Source organism: Bos indicus, chromosome 18 (genome assembly GCF_029378745.1).
Source record: "Bos indicus isolate NIAB-ARS_2022 breed Sahiwal x Tharparkar chromosome 18, NIAB-ARS_B.indTharparkar_mat_pri_1.0, whole genome shotgun sequence".
Classification (NCBI taxonomy): Eukaryota; Metazoa; Chordata; class Mammalia; order Artiodactyla; family Bovidae; genus Bos; species Bos indicus.
The window spans coordinates 3,459,801-3,479,734 of NC_091777.1; the positions used below are offsets into that span (position 1 = coordinate 3,459,801).

Here is a 19,934-nt window from a genome sequence, read left to right on the forward strand (position 1 = left end):
AAGGAAAGAATGGGTAAATTTAATTACTTTAAGGCCTTGTGTTATACAAGGGTTATCACAAAGAAAATATAAAGACAAGTCACAAACTGGGAGACAACATGTGAAATATAAATAACTGACATAGGAGTGGCATTCAGAACATACAAAGTACTTCTAAAAATCAATAAGAAAATGACAAACAAAAGACCTGGATAGGTACTTCAGCAAAGAGAAATACAAGTGGCCAACAAAAATATTAATAGGAAAAGATACTTAACTTCATTAATCAGTGGAACACAAAATGAATCACAATGAGATGTCACTGGTCAACCACCCAACAGCCAAAAATTTTAAAGTCTGAGAACGCTGATTGTTACTGAGGTTGTAGGGCAGCTGGAACTATGGAGGCATAAACAGATATATGCGTGCTCAGCTGCATCCGACTTTTTGGGATCTCATGGACTGTAGCCCACCAGACTCCTCTGTCCATTGGAGTGTCCAGGCAAGAGTACTGGCGTGGATTGCGATCTTCTCCTCCAGGAGGAAACTCCAGGGTCAGGATCTTCCTGACCCAGGGACCAAACCCATGTCTCCTGCATTGCAGGCAAATTCTTTACCACTGAGCTACCTGGGAAGCCCATAAATAGATAACAACCATCTGGCATAATTTGAATGAAGATACTCATGATCCAGCTGCTAAGTAAATATCCTACAGCACTGGTGGCAGGAGATATAGACAAGATTGTTCCTAGTAGCACTGTAACAGTTTTTGGGTGCTGCGGCAGTCGTACCCGACTCTTTGTGAGCCATGCACTGTAGGCCGCCAGACTCCTCTGTCTGTGGGATTCTCCAGGAAAGAATACTGGAGTGAGTTGCCATTTCCTTCTCCAGGGGATCTTCCTCCCAATGCAGGGACTTAACCCGGGTCTCCTGCATTGCAGGCAGATTCTTTACCATCTAAGCCACCAGGGAAGCCCAAATATTCCATTAGGTAGGTAAAAATGAAAATGATTTATTTACCTCTATAGATGATGGGGGGCACTCAATAGGAAAGGGTAACAAAGGCATTCCTGACACCATTCCAGAGAGTATAAGTTGGTAAGTCATTTTTGGAGTAATTTGGCAACTTCACATTTAAAAGATGGATGCTCTTTGATCCAGCAGTTCTATTTCTAGGAATCTTTACTATAGACACACAAATTCACTCATCTCCTGGGGTCCTCTCCCATCCCACGAGCTTGGATTCCCAGGAGTGAGCCTTTTGTCAAGGAAACGTGATTCCAAGGGGGCCAATCCCTCAATAGCTCTCTGCCTTTTCATCATGTGCTCAATGAACTCCTATCCATTCTTTATTTGAACCAAATATTTCCTCTTCAAAATGTTTTCCTGACTCTCCACAGTAAAGTAGGCCACCCTCTACCCATTCTTATTATTTATTCACAGTTGCATGTTTATTTTGGAGAAGGCAATGGCACCCCACTCCAGTACTCTTGCCTGGAAAATCCCATGGACGGAGGAGCCTGTTAGGCTGCAATCCATGGGGTCGCTAAGAGTTGGACACAACTGAGCGACTTCACTTTCACTTTTCACTTTCACGCATTGTAGAAGGAAATGGCAGCCCACTCCAGTGTTCTTGCCTGAAGAATCCCAGGGACAGGGGAGCCTGGTGGGCTGCCGTCTCTGGGGTCGCACAGAGTCGGACACGACTGAAGTGACTTAGCATAGCATGTTTATTTATAGGACTTTTTATTTACTGTCTGTACTCCCCACCAGAGCAAAGGCTGTGACTATTCTGTTCCGGGGCCTGACCCAGGGCTAACTCGTGAAAACAATGGACTGGGCACTGTCTGTCTCTGTCCTGAAACCTTATCTGGGTTCACCTAGGGGCTTGCTGAAAACCTGCTGCACGCAGAGACTTGTCCAGAAGGCCCCATACGCGGGCAGCAGCATCTGAGAGCCAGTCATTGGCATCCTGGAACCTCGGAGACAGGTGAAAAGGAGTGAGTCACACAGCAAAAGCCATTCACTGTGCTGGCGCCAAGACAGTCTGTGACCCTGGCAGGGACAAACGAAACTTGTGGATGCCAGTATCAGGCTGGGCTCTGAGCCCCAACCCAAATGCCTTCCTGGATCCCACTAGGGATTGGTGACTGCATGTCAGCCTCTGGCACCATGACCCTCTGGCTGGACCTTCTTTGCCCGAACATAGCACGTTGCAGACTTCCTGGTTGACTCTTCCACTTAACCATGTGCTCCTTCCAGGTAGAGCCAGGAGTCTGCTTTTATCCCCAGAGGCTATCCTGGGGTGGAGGGGCCACATATGGGGAGGAAAGGGGCCGGTGGCAGGGGCCCCATTGCACCAGCCCACTGCCCACCCCGAGATGTTTGCAGCTCAATGCCAGGACAGAGATGATCATTTTGCAACATTTAAAGATATCGAATCACTGTCGTGCACCTGGAACTTATATAGCACTGTAGGTCAATTATATAATTAAAAGTACAATAAAATTTTGGAGAGAAGAGGAGAAGAGGTGGAGGCACTAAATCTCCATCTCTTAGAACATTTTCATTTTATTTTTGGCCATGCCATGTGGCTTGCAGGATCCTATTTCCCCCATCAGGGCCTGAACCCGGGCCCTCAGCAGTGAGAGCGCAGAGTCCCAACCACCGGTCAGCCAGAGAATTCCCTCTTGTAACATTTAAAAATTGCATTTTTCTCTTTTTATTGTATCTATCTGAGATGGCTGATGTTAATTAAACCTAGTGTGGTAATCATTTTCCAATGTAGGTAAACCAAACCCTCATGCTGTACACCTTAAACTTAGAGAGTGATGTATGTCAATTCTTCCTCAATAAAACTGGAAACAAAAAAACCCCAAAATGTCAGGACAGCTCCTTGACACCCAGAGACGCAGATCTCTGGGTGATGATCTGCCTTTTGAAGCCTATGATGGAAGCTTCTGCTCCATCCCCAGTTCAATTTACTTGTTAGAACCACAAGCATTGAAGTCAAAGATGTAAGTTTGAGTTCCAGCCCATATATTAAGCCCCATGTGACCCTAGCCTAAGTCATTAATAAATTCTGCATTTTAAATACCTTCTTCTATTGTGAGAAGGGGCAAATGGAGGCTTTATGGGGCCCAAAGTTTCTACAGCTAGACTGGTCCCTAACTGAGGCATCCTGAAGTTTTGGCTTCAAGGTCAGTATCCATCTGCTCCCTGCGAGGAAGAAATGGAAAGTGCCAGACTGCCCTTGACCTGCCTGCTTTGCAGTGAGGACGTGGGTCTGCAATCCAGGTCCCACCAATCCAGGCTGAGAACGGGAAGCCAGCAACCTCCAGAATCCCTCCTAGTGACTGATGGCCTCAGTGAGGGCAGATCCTCACTCCCAGCGGGAACGGGCTAAGGTCTTCTGGTGGTTAACTGTCACTCTGCAGCCCAGCTCTGTATTCCGGTGTGACGGGTATTCTATTTGCACGGACTCCAATCTTCTTCCCTGTCCTTCCCAGAGGTTCTGTGACCCTTCTCCCTCCTTTTCAACATTTTTGGAGCACTTGTTGGCTTTCATTTCCTGAATTTAAGACTAGCTCTTACATATCCGCATCTTCCCCCTTCGCCTACCCTCCACCTCCTTTTTTAAAATCCAGCCTCTGTTTCATAAGACCCTCTGCCGGCAGAGCCAGGTGCTGTAGCTTGCAGCTAGGAATCGTATTTTGTTCTCCTCCAGGGCCTGGCACAGAAGGACCACAGGGAGACAGCCACCCTAGAGCCTTTTTTCTTCCAAGCTCCTGGCAAGCTTTATCTGGTTACATCCACCCCATGACTTGCCCTCCGGGCACTGATCTTGCTGCCAGCCTCTTGCTCTGCCACACGCTCTGCCTGGCTTGCTGCCCAGGCCTGCCCAGCCTTTTTTCCCTCTACTTTGCCTGCTCACTGCCTCCCTCCAGGCTTATCCAGGAAGCTCCCTAGATTCTGCACTCTGAACCCCGAGCTTACCACTTCCCACATCTCACCCTGCAGCTGCGGTCCTAGCTACTGCTGACTGCTGAGCCCTTGGGCAAACAGGATGGGAAAATCTGACCCTTCTTGGTCCGGGAAACAGGTTTCTGCAAGCCTGATGCCCCCTCTCCTCCCCACTGTGGTCTCAGAGCAAACCCCTCTCCCTCTCTTCATCCTCCTTCTCATCCTGTAGCCTTGGACAAGTCCCTTCACTTTTGCATTTTGCTTCTCCAACTTTACAGGCCGTAAACTCTAATTTGTATCATACAGGTTAAATATGTTTATTTCTGTAAGTAGGAGCTTTCCCATCAGGACAAATCAAAGGTTCACCTTACTTAGGCAGGTGATGGGGTTGTATGGGCTCCTGGGAGATTGGGTCAGAGAAAGACTAGGGGGAGACCCCAAGATATAGGCTTGGCTGATTTCTTCCTGAAGACACAGATGAATATAAAAGCATTGGCTTTGGTGGCACGTGGTGCCAGAGGATTTGGGGGAACAGAGTCTGGGGGTGGTGCAGTGGAGGGGAAGATGTACTGACTTCAGGGGCCAGCTGGCCACAGTACCCTTCCTGTCCCAAGTAGGGCTGGGCCAGCCTTCTCAGCTGCAGGATGAAGCATCCTGAGGGAGACTGAGAGGGAAAGAAAGTGCTGGAGAAGGAGCCAAGTCTTTGAACTTATTCCCTGCACTCAGGAGAAGTGGGGGAACCAGTCTGCTTTCTATGAAGAGTGTTGCTGTCAGGAATTCAGCTCCTACCTGCTGTTGCTTAATCACTTCAGTCACGTCTGACTCTCTGCCCCCATGGACTGCAGCCCACCAGGCTCCTCTGTCCATAGGATTTTCCAGGCAAGAATAGTGGAGTGGGTTGCCATGCCCTCCTCCAGGGGATCTTCTCCACCTAGGGAGGGATCGAACCTGCGTCTCCTGCACTGCAGGCAGATTCTTTACTGCTGAGCTACCAGGGGAAACCATTCAGCTCCTAAAGAGGACTCGAAAGAAAGAGAAGTGGGCAGAAAGAAACTAGTTTGGGAACTCGGTCCTAGCCTGCTACAGGCGGAACCTCCCAAACTCTGGGCCACCTCGTGCCCAGCCCCTTCGGCACCACGCGTGGGTCTCCTGGCCCTGGTGACCGCCAGCTGGGGGCCTCCACTACGGCCCGGGGCGCTCAGCAGTGGACGAGGCCCAGCTGAAGCTGCTCGGGCCGCGCGGCAGCACCAGGTCCAGGCTGAGGTCGCGCTGCTCGTCCTCGGAGAACACTGGCCGGTAGCCCAGCAGCTGCAGTGCTCCGGCACACAGATCCTGCACGCGGCGGATCTTGGCGAAGGGCAGGGCGTGGCGCCAAGCCTGTGAGACGTTGAGCGCGTCCCTTGACGTGGTCTTGAAGGCCTCACGGCGCGCCCCGGGCCCGGCGCCGTGCGTGATGTTGTGGATCCAGGCCTCGAGCTGCGGCGTGAGGCTCAGGCCCGCGAAGGCGTACAGCTCTCGGATCTCCGGCAGCGGCGCCCGCGCCAGATCCTCAAAGCGCACCAGGCGGTAGCGGCCGCGCAGGGCTGGCGGAGGCTTGCGCGTGGCCGCCTCGGCGATGCGCACGTGGCTGCGGCACACCTCACGCACGACGCGCAGCTCCGGGTCGGCCTCCACCCACTTGCCGTTGGTGCCCAGCACGATGCCGTTGTCGCGCGCCAGCGCCTTGGCCGTCTGCTCGCGCGAGCGCAGCACAGCGCGCGGGTCACGCACCAGGTGCACGATGCGCAGGTGGAGTGCTGGGTCGCTGAGCAGCGGGTAGAGCACCTGCAGGTTGAAGAAACGCACCTCCTTGAGCACCACGTGGCTGTAGGAGCGGCAGGCCTCCTGCGCCAGGCTGAAGGGCCGCCGCGCGCACAGCGGCTTGCACACCGCCTCGCTGCTGATGGCGCCGCGCGGGAAGGCGCTGCAGGCGGGCGGCGAGCACAGAGCCCGGCTCTCCGCCCATTGGAAGAGGTCCGACAGGTTGCGCCTCCACGGCAGGTAGGCCTCGAACACATCCATGTCGCACAGGAAGACTGAGCGCACCAGGTCGCGCACTGCCATGTGCAGCGCCAAGGCGCTGCCCTGCGACAGGGCGGCCCACACGTGCCACGCGGGCTCCATCAGGTAGAAGACATCGGGGTGCTGGCTGAAGAGCTGGCCCACGAAGGACGAGCCCGAGCGCCACGAGGACAGCACCAGCACATGCACCCGCTCCTCGCTGCTGGCCGCAGGCGGCAGTCTGGGCCGGGAGATCAGGAAGAGCAGGAGGCCGGTCTGCGCCAGCAGGAGCGCAGTCACCGCCGTGCTGGAGACGCGCCGCAGCCACATGCCGCCGGCCGGAGACCTGCAGAGGGAGCAGGCAGTAGCAGTCGGGGATCAGGGGCCACTTGCCCATCCCACATCCCACATCCCGGTCTGGGGCTGCCGGAGAGCAGCTCTGGAACTTGCCCACCGCCCCAGGGAGATCACCCCACTGAGGACCTCCCAAGTCAGGAGTGTGACTTGAAGGCATGAGCAGTCTTTGCAGAGCCAAACGCCAGTTGCACAAGACTATGGGCAATGTTCTTCCCTTTGTCTCTCTTTCTCTCCCCTAGCCCTTTTCTTTCTCAGGGGGAACATATATGTAAACCGGAAGTCCTGCTTTTTGCTTAAAATTACTTATAGGGGAGCAATTTTAGGTTGTTTACCTAAATAGCTTGCTGGATGATTTAGCAGAGCCTTCCCAACTGCGCCACTTCCTAGCCTAACATCTCAGACCAAAGGCTTCATTGCTCTGTGACTCAGTTCACCCATCTGTAAAAGGGGATTCATCTTGGTCCTGGAGTATTGGGATGAGTCCCGAGGGTTGGGGCATGTAGTAATTCTCATAACTGAAAACTTGCACTTTCTGCCTAGTGTGCTTCTGTATTGTTTGACTTTTTAAATAAGCAGATGTTACTTTTGCTATTACAAATAAATAGACAAAAAACAGCAACTGTTGCTCTCACCCATGGAGAGTGAAGTCCTGCAGGAAGCACGGATTCCCAAGGGAGGATATCCTTCTGGATTGGTGGGGTTTGGCAGAAGAAACCAGTTAAGGGAGAGGTAGGACGGAGCCGGAGAAGGGGAAAGATGAGGGCAGAGTCGGGCCCCTTTCCATGCTAAGGTTACTTACTGCTGTCCCTGGCTGCTGGGAGGGCTGCCCACCTCGATCACAGGTCCATGGGAGAGGCCTGGAGGTTTTTCAGGGCCTGGGAAGGCAGGAGAGGGCTGGGTCAGATGGCCCTGGACACTGGGAGGGCTCTGTCTTCCCAGACTGACAGAAGTTCCCCTCGGGTGGGAGTCTAGTTGCCCTTCTCCTGGCTGGAGCTGGGCAGGGACGAGCAGGTGGCTAGATACATTTTCCCAGATGGAAGTGAAATGAAAGTCTCTCCTGCTGGGTTTGAGTCTCTCTGATGCCACTCAGGAGCTGGGAGACCTGGGACAAACGACTTAAGTTTTCCAAGACTCAAGTTTCCTCCTCTGTAAAATGGGGATGATAACATTTGACCGTAAGGTTGTCGAGAGGAATGATGCTGCAAACATGTTATGAGGAAAGGGGCTTGGTAAAGCGCCTCACATGCCCCATGTTACTGATGCAGTGTTCAGCTGTGTCTGAGAGGAAACCATGGGGAGTCTCTGCCCGGAGAAGACCCCTGAGGTCACCTATGCTTGGAATCCCAGCATCTCCCAGGCCCCCTGCAGCCCCCAAACATGCCTAAGTCCTTTAGTGGATCTTAAGAAAGTCCCAGGGTGCAGAGGGAAAGATAAACTGGGGCACTGAGATTGACATATACACACTACTATATATAAAAGAGATAATTAATAAGGACCTACTATAGCACAGTACTCTGTAATGACCTATATGGGAATAGAATCTAAAAAAGAGTGGATATAGATGTAATCATTGATTCATTTTGCTGTACAGCAAAAACTAACACAACATTGTAAATCAACTATGCTCCAATACAAACTAATTCAGAAAGAATGTCCCACAGAGGGTCCTACAGAATGAAAGGAACACCGAGCCCAGCTCCCACACCCCCAGGTCCCAGAGTTTTCTCCTCTTTGCACTGTTCTTCCTGCTGCGATCTCAAGGATGAGCTGCTTGGGAAAAGAAGGATCTGGAAGTTTCCTCTTTCCTTTCACAGCACTTGCTCCCCACGGAGACGCCTTCACTGGCTACGTCACCACTGAGGGCAGATGGTGTCTAGACTGTGAGCACAGACCCCTCTCGACTCCCCCCCCCCCCCGTATCAGGGGCCTGCAGGATGCCCAGCAGCTCTTGTTTCCTGCTCGGTCCCCCCTGGAAGACCTGGACAGCAGCCACCCGCCTGCTCTGCACACGTTACCTCCTCTCCTTGAGGTTGTGCTTCCCGAGAACAGGGTACAGGAGCAGGAGGAAACTCTAACTCCTCTTTACTGACATATATTACCTCAAGGGCTAGGAGATTTGGGGTTTCCCTGGTGGCTTAGTGGTAAAGAACCCACCTGCCAATGCAAGAGAAGCAGGTTCGATCCCAGGGCAGGAAGATGCCCTGGAGAAGGGAATGGCAGCCCACTCCAGTATTCTTGCCTGGAAAATCCCATGGACAGAGGAGCCTGGTGGGCTACAGTCCATGGGGTTGCGGATATGACTTAACAACTAAACACACATATACAGCTAGGTGATTTAACTCAACAGCTCCTGAGGTGGGCATTATGATCTCAATTTTTTATTTAGTTTATTTATTTTGGCCACAGCACTTGGCTTGTGGGCTCCCAATTTCTTGACCAGGGATCAAACCCAGGCCCTTGGCAGTGAAAGCTTGGAGTCCCAACCACTGGACCGCCAGGGAATTCCCTATGATCTCAATTTTTTAGACAAAGGACCCAAGGTTTGGATAGACAGCAAGGGACCCCAACCCAGGACTTATTTCGAGGTTTCTGGCACTTTCTAATCATAGGCTGCTGGCCTCTCCCCTGGTGCTGGGAGATCCTACAGAACACAGGACCCTGATACTTGGGCCCAAACACAGCTGCCCAGGCTTGCCTCACCCTCCCCTGGTAAGGAGAATCTTACCCCCAGGCCAAGATGCTTGTTACCTGCACTCCAGGGATGCCAGAGGTCTTTTTAAGTGACTCACACTGTACAGGAACTGTTATCAGATCCTCCGATTGGAACTCAAGAATTAGGAAGAAGATGGAAGCATCCTGCACACTCAGGGTGTCCAGAGAATCCAGGTCCCAGCTGGGCGTTTTCTGAGAAGGCGCCTTACATTCAGCACACCACCAACTGGCCCAGGGTTCAAGTGAGGAAGAACATGTCAGGCAGGCACTGGGATGTGTATTTTATCTTCTTGATTGAATTTTATTTTCCCCAAGTCCCTAGAAGGTAAAAATCATCCTGTGTGTTTTAGTTGAGGCAATGGGGCTTAGAGACATGAATACACAGCTGGTGAGGGGTAGGGCAGGGGTTTGAATCCAAGTGCCAGGCCCCCAGTGTGGGGCTCTGGGTGGCCCCATTCCTAAACCTTTGCCCAATGAAGCTCCCCACTCTGGAAGGGTCATCTGCCTCTCCTATGAATCCTTTGTAATATTTTGTGGGCACATATTTATTATTTGTCTAATTTTTGAAAAGGTGATATATAGAAGTGGTACAAAATTCTGTGTGTGTGGAGTTTTCTCCTTTTGGGAACCTTCCTACACTGTTGGTGGAAATCGTATTACTAAGCTGGTACAACTACTATGGAGAAGAGTATGGAGATTTCCCAAAAAACTAAAAATATAGTTACCATATGATCCAGCAATCCCATTCCTGGGCATATACCTGAAAAGACAACTCTAATTAAAAAGATACATGCACCCCAATATTCATTTGTTGTTGTTGTTAAGCATCCTGAAGGTCCATAAACAGATAAAGAAGATAAGGTACATATATTCAATAGAATATTTCCAAGCCTTAAAAAGAATACAATAATGCTATCTGCAGCAACACAGATGGGCCTAGAGATGATCATACTAAGTCAGACAGAGAAACACAAATACCTTATGATAGCACTTATATGCGGAATCTAAAAAAAAAAATACAAATGAACTTATTTACAAAATAGAAATAGACGTCAGTACAGTCGCTCAATCGTGTCCAACTCTTTGCAACCCCATGAATCGCAGCACGTCAGGCCTCCCTGTCCATCACCAACTCCCGGAGTTCACTCAGACTCACGTCCATCGAGTCGGTGATGCCATCCAGCCATCTCATCCTCTGTCATCCCCTTCTCCTCCTGCCATCAACCCCTCCCAGCATCAGAGTCTTTTCCAATGAGTCAACTCTTCGCATGAGGTGGCCAAAGTACTGGAGTTTCAGCTTTAGCATCATTCCTTCCAAAGAACACCCAGGACTGATCTCCTTTAGAATGGACTGGTTGGATCTCCTTGCAGTCCAAGGGATTTCACAGACATAGAAAACAAACTTGTGGTTACCAAAGGGATGAGGGGGATAAATTGGAAATTGGGGATTAACAGATAGATACTAGTATATATAAAATAAATAATAAGGACCTACTGTATAGCACAGGGAACTATTCAATATTTTGTAATAACCTATACGGGAGAAGAATTATATATATATATATTTGCTGTACACCTGAAAGTGTTAATAAACTATACTTAAATAAAAATAAAGTTTTAAAGTGTATAAGACCTAAAAGAAAAAAGCATATACATACTAGAAATTCTGTAAATATCCTAAAATTTTATATGAAATTCTTTTTTGTATGTTCATGTACTATTTCATTCATTCTGTAAACATTTATTCTGTGGCTATTATGTGCAAAGCATGAAAGTAAATATTGACATGTGGCCACTGCCTTCAGCTTAATTTCTAGCTGAGAAGGTCACCACGAAGCAAGTGATCATTTAACCACAAGCCATAGTAAGTCTCCATGGGGTCACAAAGAGCTGGACACGACTGAGCAACTGAACTGAACTGATAGGAAGTGTAATAAAGGGCAAGGACAGTGCTGTGGGAGCCTACAGCTAGGGGCAAGCAGAGAAGTCTTTCCTTAGCCAAGTGCTTTTTGAACTGGGATCTGAAGGCTGAGCAGGGAATAACTGTGGGAAGGGCTGTGTGAGGGAGCAGGTGGAGAGAAGAGGTTAGTATGTCAGATGAAGCAGCATCTCTGAAGGCTCCAAGAAGGAGCATTTCATGTTCAAGGGTCAGAGGAAGGCCAGAGAGGCTGTAGGTACAGTATCTAAAGGAAAAAAAAAAAAAGTCATCCCACTGAACCCAGCCCCATTCGTGGCAGATTTTCTGTTAAGAAAGCAAACCCTGGTGTGCATGCTTTCCTGGACCTCTCACAGCTGAGCACCGCTGACAGCGTCGCAGCCCAGGATTTCCAACTCGGACTTGCCCCGTTCTATGCAATCTACCCAGAGCTGCTCCTTGAATTTCCCCAAATGTCTTTTATTCCCTCCTCCTCACTATATACAGAACATCATTAGTGTAAAATTATAATTAGAGAAATAGTTCCTGCCTCCAGGCGTCTGAAACAAACTTAGTTCGGTAAGAAGTACGTGAAGAGGAAAGTGTCAGGACTTCCCTGGTGGTCCAGCAGTTAGGACTCGCGCTTTCAATACCAAGGGCCAGGGTTCAATCCCTGGTCAGGGAACTTAAGATCCCGCAAGCCACCAGGCATGGCCAACAAAAGGAAAGTGTTATACTAACTGAAGCATATTGTTTCTGTAAATATAGTAATTTGGAGGGAAGAAAAAGGGACTAAGAGGAAGAAAAAGGGCTCTGTCCTGCTTTCTATGGGCTTCCCTGGTGGCTCAGACGGTAAAGAATCCACCTGCAATGTGCGAGACCTGGGTTCGATCCCTGGGTTGGGAAGATCCCCTGGAGGAGGGAATGATAACCCACTCCGGTATTCTGGCCTGGAGAATCTCCATGGATAGAGGAGCCTGGCGGGATATAGTCCATGGGGTAGCAAAGCTCAGACATGACTGAGCTTTCTATAATAATAGCTAATATGATAGCCCATAGAAAAATGCCAATCAATTTTATCAAAAGGCCTGGAGGGACTTTGTTTTGTATCCCAGATTAGCAAGATTAGCTTTCCAGTAGTACAGAGCTGTGTATTCAGGCCACTAAGACACATTGCCAATGGCACACGGGAGAACATGGAACTGGTCCTGCATTGAGAGGTGCAGTTTTTTAATGTCTGTCCTTTCAGAAACAGTAGCTTTATACTCATAAATTCAGTGCCTACAAACTATAAAGCAAAGAGTATGTGGGCTCAGTCGCTCATTAAAAAAAAAAAAAGTAAGCCTGATGCCACATTTTAGGACGTAGAGATTGCAAAAATCTTATTTTTTTCAAATAAAAAATAACCTAATATTAAGATCATTGAATTGCTTAAAAAAAAAAAAAAAAGTTAAGAATCCTGCCAGAGTAAGACAATAAGTGTCATGTCAGGGATTGCCCCAAAGCCTGAGTGAGATGATATTAATAGATATTTGCTGAATCGATATCAGGCACTCTGATCCAAATCCGAAGGGAGTGACTCCCCACTTGTCCTGTGTTTCTTTCTGCTGAGCATCTAAACATTACGATGGCTTCTAGTCATCCCTGACTAGCTCTTGGTCTGAGAAACAGAGAAGGAGCCCCCATTATCTCTGATGTGCCGATGGGAACACTGAGCTACAGGGCAGGCCTCACAGGGGAGGTGCGGGAGGACAGGGCTCTGCCCTCTGGGCCCACTCCGGCTGCTCTAGACTGCAGCTCCTCCGTCTCCAGTGTCTCCCAGCCCTGCAGAGTCTAAGGCAGTGAAAGGTAATCCTAGGTAGCACCCCCTGGCTCAGATTTCTCTCAGTTTGGCATCAGCTGCAGGCCATTCTGTTCAGGAATCCCAAAGGCTAAAGAAAAGAGATTTCGGATGAGGCATGCGTGGACCTGAGGCATCAAGGGCCACCCCTGGAGATGAACCAGCTCTGATGGAGCCCAGGGTATCTGCTGGAGAGAAGGCTGACATGGAGGGCAAGAAGGACAAGGAAAGACGAGAAGGGAGAGAGAAAAGAAGAACAAGAGACAGGAAAAGCACCAAGGGAGGGAAGGGGAGAGAGAGGAGAAAGATGGATGCCTGTGGTGGTGTGGGAATCATGGAATACCACCTGTGAGGGCTTCCTACATACCAAGCCTTTCCAACCCATTTTCCTCTGAAGCTCAGATCAGGATTATCTCACAACAATGCTATAAGGTGCGTCTGATGTGCTACCCTATTTCACAGAAGAGGAAATTGAGGCTTAGAAAGGTTCAGGAACTTGCCCACACAGCAACAGTCAGAATTTGAACTCCAGCTGTCTAACTTTAGAGCACTTCACTACATTATGTTGAGTGAAAAAAAAACACAGCAAAACATACAGTGTGTTAAAAATACGTGAATATCAAAGGACACCATCAAGAAACTGAAATGATATCCACAGATGGGAGAAAATATTTGCAAATCATATAAATAGCAAGGGACTTGTACCCACATATAAAGAGCTCTTACAACTGAACAATAAAAAAAAACCCCTGATTTTAAAATAAGCAACAGATTTGAGTGGATATTTCTCTAGAGAAGATGGACACATAGTCTATAAGTGCCTGAAAAGATCCTTGATAGCTTCAGTCATTAGAAAAATGCAAATCAAAACTACATTGGGATACCACTTCCCATCCTCTAGCTTAGCTGTAATAAAAAAAGATAATAGCAAGTGTTAGTGAGAATATGGTGAAACTGCGACCCTCATGGAGAAGGCAATGGCACCCCACTCCAGCACTCTTGCCTGGAAACTCCCATGGACGGAGGAGCCTGGTGGGCTGCAGTCCACGGGGTCGAGAAGTCAGACACGACTGAGTGACTTCACTTTCACTTTTCCCTTTCATGCATTGGAGAAGGAAATGGCAACTCACTCCAGTGTTCTTGCCTGGAGAATCCCAGGGACGGGGGAGCCTGGTGGGCTGCTGTCTATGGGGTCGCACAGAGTCGGACACAACTGAAGCGACTTAGCAGTAGCAGCAGCAGCGACCCTCATAGGCTGCTGGTGGGAATGTAAAATGGTGGACTGCTGCGGAAAGCAGGTCATCCCTCAAGTAAACATAGAATTACCATGTGATCCAGCAATTCTACTCTAAAATACACAAATCCAAGAGAACCAAAAATATTTGTCTACACAAAAACGTGCTCATGAACTTTCACAGCAGCATTAATCATAATAGCCCCCAAATGGAAATGTCCTATATGCCTATCAGTTGATGAATGGATAAACAAAATGTGGTGTACTCACGTAACTGAATATTCTCTGGCAGTAAGAAGGAATGAAACAGTGATATGTGCCACGACACAGATGAACCTTCAGGTGGTTAACGCACAAGACTGAATATGCTATAAACTGGTGAACTGTACCTTCAAAGAATGTAAATTATATCTCAATAAGGCTGTTACTTAAACAAACAAACAAAAACCAAATGATTTAGTATAATCAGAAATCCAGAAGGATGCGTGCTGAATATTGGTGGTTGTTATTCTGTGGCCAGATTACAGGTCATTGTTTTCTTGTTTTATTACTTTGTCAGTCATTAACAATCAGGTCTGTTTCATCGATTCAGAGAGGCATGGGTGGAGTTTGCTGACTTAGCTTTTATTGCAGGGAGAGAGGCACCCCCAAACCATCTTCTAGCTGACCTGAGTGCCTAGGTGCCTAGGGGCGTGGGATGGAAAACTACCTGGCCTTTGTCAAGGGCTCCAACCCACACTCAGCCTCAGGGCTCTGGGCTGGGGCAGGCAGTGGTGAAGACGTGCTTGGCCCTAAGCCTGGCCACATCTGCCATTCCCCTGCTGGCCCCGGTGAGCAGCTGTGTGGCATCAGCTGGAGGTAGGGAGGCTACAGTCACAGAGCCCAGATGCTGCTGGAGTAACCAGACCTGCCTGCAGAAACCTACTGGGAAGTGAAATCAAGTTAGTCTGGGAAAGGAGCTTCAAGTCTCCTTGGCTCAGAGCCATGTGCGGGGCATTTCAGAGCAGACCAACACAGAAATCTTTTTCCAAGGCTCTGAACTTTGGGGATCCCCAAAGCACAACACCTAACTTGGTCTAAATCACTGCACCTGACAGCTGGAGGGGCCTCAAGTCTGGGACTCCCCCTCTTCTCTGCAGTAACACTTGCAGGGAATAGAGGGTGTGTATTTCACACATTCCTCTCTGGTACCCAACGCCCATGTGTGGACTGAGCCCTCTTATGCAGGGATCATCTGGAATGTTCTCTGGTTTATTTTTCTTAATCTCTTATTTTGATTCATTTATTTTTAAAAAGCCGTCTCCCGCGGCTGCCTTCAATTGTATTTATGTCCGCTATCCAAAACCTCCATTCTTTGGACCCCTTTGCTGATGCAAGTAAGGGTGCTGATCTGCCTCCTGCTGGCACTGAGGATTATATCCATATAAGGATTCAATGAAGAAACGGCAGGAAGACCCTTACTACCATCCAGGGGATTGCTGATGATTACGATAAAAAGGATCTAGTGAAGGCGTTTAGGAAGAAATTTGCCTGCAATGGTACTGCATTCAGCATCCGGAGTATGGAGAAGGAATTCAGCTACAGGGTGACCAGCGCAAGAACATAGGCCAGTTCCTGGTGGAGACTGGACTGGCTAAGGATAGTTCCTGGTAGAGACTGGACTTGCTAAGGACGACCAGCTGAAGGTTCATGGGTTCAAGTGCTTTTGGATCTCTGAGGCTTAAGTGAGGATTTCCTTGCAATGAGTAGAATTTCCCTTTTGTCCCTTGTCACAAGTTTAAAAACCTCTCAGCCTGTATAATGTAACCATCTGGGGTCTGCTTTTAACTTGGACTAGTGGAACTCCTTCATGCAACAAACTGAACAGAGCCATGCTGTCTAGTCTTGGGGTCCCTCATTTAAACAGAGGTCAAGCAGAGGCGCCTGGCAGTGTCCAGCCTGAAACAAAGCAGTGACAGTGATGCTTCAGCCAAGTCCAGAGCCCCAGGATCACAGGCGACTCTGTCTGGCCGGAAGCCCCTCAGCAGTCCCTCTGCAGAGTTCCCTGTCCTGAGAGAACGTCCCCACCTGGACAGTCCTCGATGAAGCGGAGAATGGAGGGTGGTGAGGCAGCTGTACTGCTAGAGGGAGCCTTTGGTGGTTGGGGAAAGGTCCCCTGCTGTCTCCAACGTGACCCGGTGGGCAGAGCTTAGAGCAACCACTCTCTAGTGAGGGGCCAGGACATCTGGCTTGCCACCAACGTCTTTTTGACCAGACATATCCTAAATAATCAATTCCCAAACTAGAAGGTGAGGCCAACCTTCTATCAGTTCAGCTTCTGACAAGGGAACGAATTTCAAACCCATCTATCAGTCACAGCTGTAGAGCTTGCAACTCACTAGCAACAGTGGCCCAATGCCATGTGAAGTAACCAACTGATTTTGGGGTGTTTTTCCCCTCCCTCTTCAGTTTTAATGTTATATAATGTATTTAAACCCTTATTTAAATAAAACTTATTTTCAGAAACAACAACAACAAAAAGAAAACAACACAAAACAGCCAAAGACAACATGTGTACCTTGTTTGGATTCTGATTCAGACAAACCCAGGGTGAGACGATATCTCTGAAGTAATCAGAGAAATTTTAACATGGACTGAGTATTAGGTGATATTGGGAAATCTTTGTTAATGCTACTATCATTACAAAGAATACTCCTGTTCGTGCATTTCTGTACCTAAATCCCCTGACTAGCCTAGAAGCCAGACCTTATCTCTCTCACACCAGGTAGTGGGGTTAGCACACGGGCTAAGAGGATGAACTCTACTTGATGACTCACTGGGTGATCTTGAGCAAGTTGAGCAAGTTACTTAATCTCTCTGTGCTTACTTTTTAAAAAAAATCTATAACTAGGGGAAATAATATAACTCAACTCATGGGCTTGATTTGAAGATTAAATGAAGTAATATTAAAGTACACAGATAATGTCTGGCACATAGTCCACTGAAAAGTATTTTTTCAAGGATCTTTTAAAAATCCTGGATCACAACTGTGTTCTATGAATCCAAGAGAAAGCCTGTGCATAAGGAGAACTCAAAGAAAATAGCCCAACCAAGTCCAAGTGGCCCTAGCAATAGAAAAAATCAAGCCTAGGCAGCAGTGGTGGTGGTGGTGATTTAGTTGCTAAGTCGTGTCCGACTCTTGCAATCCCATGGACTGCAGCCTGCCAGGCTCCTCTGTCCATGGGATTCTCCAGGCAGGAATACTGGAGTGGGTTGCCATTCCCTTCTCCAGGGTATCTTCCCAAACCCAGGAATTGAACCTGGGTCTCCTGCATCACAGGCAGATTCTTTACCAACTGAGCTACCAGGGAAGCCATACATCCCAAACAGAAGATAGTGAATCATGGCTGAAAGCCTGCCTTCTGAAGCCAGACTGGGTTAAAACTGTGCTCTACAACCAGTGGGGTGTGTCACTTTGAGCCAGTCACTCATAACCTCTGGGCTTCAGCTGACTCTGAGAAGGAGGCTCTAGCAGGGCCTACCATGCAGTCTGGAGAGGACTAAATGGAACAGACTAACCCTTGGCATGGCCAGGCTCACCGAGCAGCCTGCTATTCTTATTAACTCTGGTACTTGGCTCACTCACTCATGGCTTCACCTCAGCCAAGTCTTTTCCACTCTTGGGGCCTCACTTTTCCCATCCTCGAGCCTCTAGTACAAGAGGGAAGAGAAAAGAGAGTGAACATCTGCTGGGCACCTATGCTGAGGCCCAGGGAGGTGGGCTCTATTGTTGCCCACGGTCCAGCAGCTGGGAGCAGGGGCCCCCAGACTCAAATTCAGCTGGATCTGGTTCCAAATTCACTTGCCCGAGCTGCTTTTCCTTCAGGGTTCCATGGAAAAAGCCCTTGGAGAGTTTTTTGTTTCTGGTTTTTTTTTTTTAAATGAAAGCCATACCCTTTGAAACTCAAGTTCCAAGAGACAAGGGATCCTCAAGAAATGACCTGTGGAGCTGAAGCCCCAGGAAGACCCTTTCCAACCAGCACTTGGAAAAGGGTGATGCCCTTTTCACGTTCTCATAAAAACCACCCTCAGCTCCAACTGGCACAGCCCACGGGGGGCTGCAAGGTCACCGCCTCCCCAGCTGGGCCCCGGGTCGCCCAGGGTGTGGGCATCCCGCGCGGAGAGAGGATAAATCAACGTACCCCAGGCGAGGTGTCCCGGCCCGGGGGCGCGGCGCTGGGCAGACGCCTCTGGCCCCAGTCTCTGCCGAGACTCCTGGACGCCGCCTTCACCCAGCTCCGTCCGCGGCCGCTGTCTCCTCGCCGGGACAGTCCGCAGGGTCTTACGGCTCTGAAGCGGCACCCGTGCCCCCGGGGCGGAGGGCGCTCCGAGAGGCGTGGACTTAGCAAGCTGGGGCCGAGATATTGGAGGCACCTGGAGAGCCAAGGCGGCGGGAGGCTGGAAACAGGGCAGGAGTCCCCTAAAAAAAAAAAGAGAGGTGTCGTAAGAATGGGATGTTGAGGGAGCCGTCCCCGGGTGGGGGGCAGGACACCAAGCAGCCTCGGAGACCCCGGGCGCCCGGCCCCGCGCCGCGCTCTACCTGTGCGGCCGCTCGGAGCCGCGGGCTGGAGCGGAGCGCGCACAATGAGGCGCTTTCAGACGTGGCTGCGGTCCCGGAGCGGGCGGGCGGGCGCCGGGGCGGGAGGGGAGGAAGGAAAGAGCCGGTTGGCCCCCGGGCTCGGGCTAGCCTGCCCACCACGGGACGAGGGGCCACGCCTCGGGGGAGGGGCGGCCGCCCCGGGCGGGCGCGGGCGAGCCCCGGAGAGGAGGGCGAGCCCCCGAGAGGAGGGCGCAGGTGGGCCCGGGGGAGCGCGGCTCGGCGCGGGGTGCCCGAGAAGCGCGGCGCTTCTCATCCCACTCGTTGACCAAGAGTTTTGCCCTCCAATCAATCCCCAGAGAAGGGAGGCTCCTGGGAACACAAAAGGCCCTTGTGAAAGAAACCGAATCTTAATTTTGCCCCTGCTCGCTCTCGGTGGCATCCTCGCAGCCAAAGGAATCCAAACTGCTTCCCAAGCCCCTGGTCTCGGCCCCAGCCAAGCCTGGGTCACCTGGATGTCAGGGCCCCCGCGCACTAGCTGGGCTGCGAGGCGCCGGGACACCAGGTGGCCCTCAGGAGCTGGGCCTGCAGCTGGCTGTCTCCCCGCTTCTCCAGCCTCAACCCAGAGACTCAGGCTTGATAGCAGGTCCTGGTACCGGTATCTTTCAGTAAATAAAGATGTTATTTCCCTCTACAGATAACAAAGTCCAAGCATCTGAACAAGATGGAGAATTCTGATCTCTTGTAGTCCGTGGTGCGACCTAAAAAGAAATCTCTGCGGCTGGAACTATAAATTAGTGCATTCTTTCCAGGATTCGGTTTGGCGAGATGAATTAAAATCCTTAAGAATGGTCATAAGCTTTTTGAAATCATAATTTCTTTCTAGGCTCTATGTTAAGGAAATAAAAGTAACAAAAAGGATTTATATGCACGGTTGATAGAAATGTCATTTATGACAGCAAGAAAAAAAAAAAAAGGCAACAAAAAATTAAAAGGATGTGTATCAGAATGCCAAGAGAGCAATTTACAGACAACTCATTTTCTTTAGGTTTCTGTAATTACACGTTTCCTCCCATAGGCATTTAGAACTTACGTGGTCACAAAGAAATAAAACTTCTTTTACAAAGCATGAACATGAAGAGAAAGAAAGAAAGCTTTATTAATTGCTTTATTATTCTTAGATGATGGGACCTCACCTGATTCAAATAGAAACTGGATAATCATTTTGCAAGGTAAGAGATTCCCCCCTGCCAAATATTGTCTTAGACCCTGACACAGCTATGGGTTACAGCCCAGTTGATAAACTTCTGTGTATCTC

General features: G+C 49.5%; 1 protein-coding gene and 1 non-coding gene across 5 annotated transcripts; both read right to left on the reverse strand.

Annotated features, from left to right (window-relative positions):
* Window positions 1–18,708, reverse strand: CHST6 (carbohydrate sulfotransferase 6). 4 transcript variants are annotated; one of them, XM_070770341.1, is made up of 6 exons: window positions 18,620–18,708; window positions 18,222–18,499; window positions 9,777–9,811; window positions 9,088–9,277; window positions 7,139–7,214; window positions 1–6,328 (listed from the first exon to the last, which is right to left on the reverse strand). In XM_070770341.1, exon 6 carries the CDS (start codon window positions 6,310–6,312, stop codon window positions 5,125–5,127), a length of 1,188 nt encoding a protein of 395 aa, XP_070626442.1. In that variant the 5' UTR covers window positions 6,313–6,328; window positions 7,139–7,214; window positions 9,088–9,277; window positions 9,777–9,811; window positions 18,222–18,499; window positions 18,620–18,708; the 3' UTR covers window positions 1–5,124. The 4 variants fall into 4 exon arrangements, with proteins under 4 accessions (XP_070626442.1, XP_019835795.2, XP_019835794.2 ...); XM_019980236.2 differs by having other exon boundaries at window positions 9,129–9,369; XM_019980235.2 differs by having other exon boundaries at window positions 9,088–9,369.
* TRNAH-GUG (transfer RNA histidin (anticodon GUG)) lies at window positions 17,318–17,390 on the reverse strand. Its single transcript has one exon. It is a non-coding gene; the product is annotated as a tRNA-His (tRNA).
* Window positions 18,709–19,934: the final 1,226 nt, after the last annotated feature.

Excerpts from the sequence above, each read along its gene's own strand:
- CHST6 (XM_070770341.1), bottom strand. The coding sequence starts at position 6,312 with ATGTGGCTGCGGCGCGTCTCCAGCACGGCGGTGACTGCGCTCCTGCTG.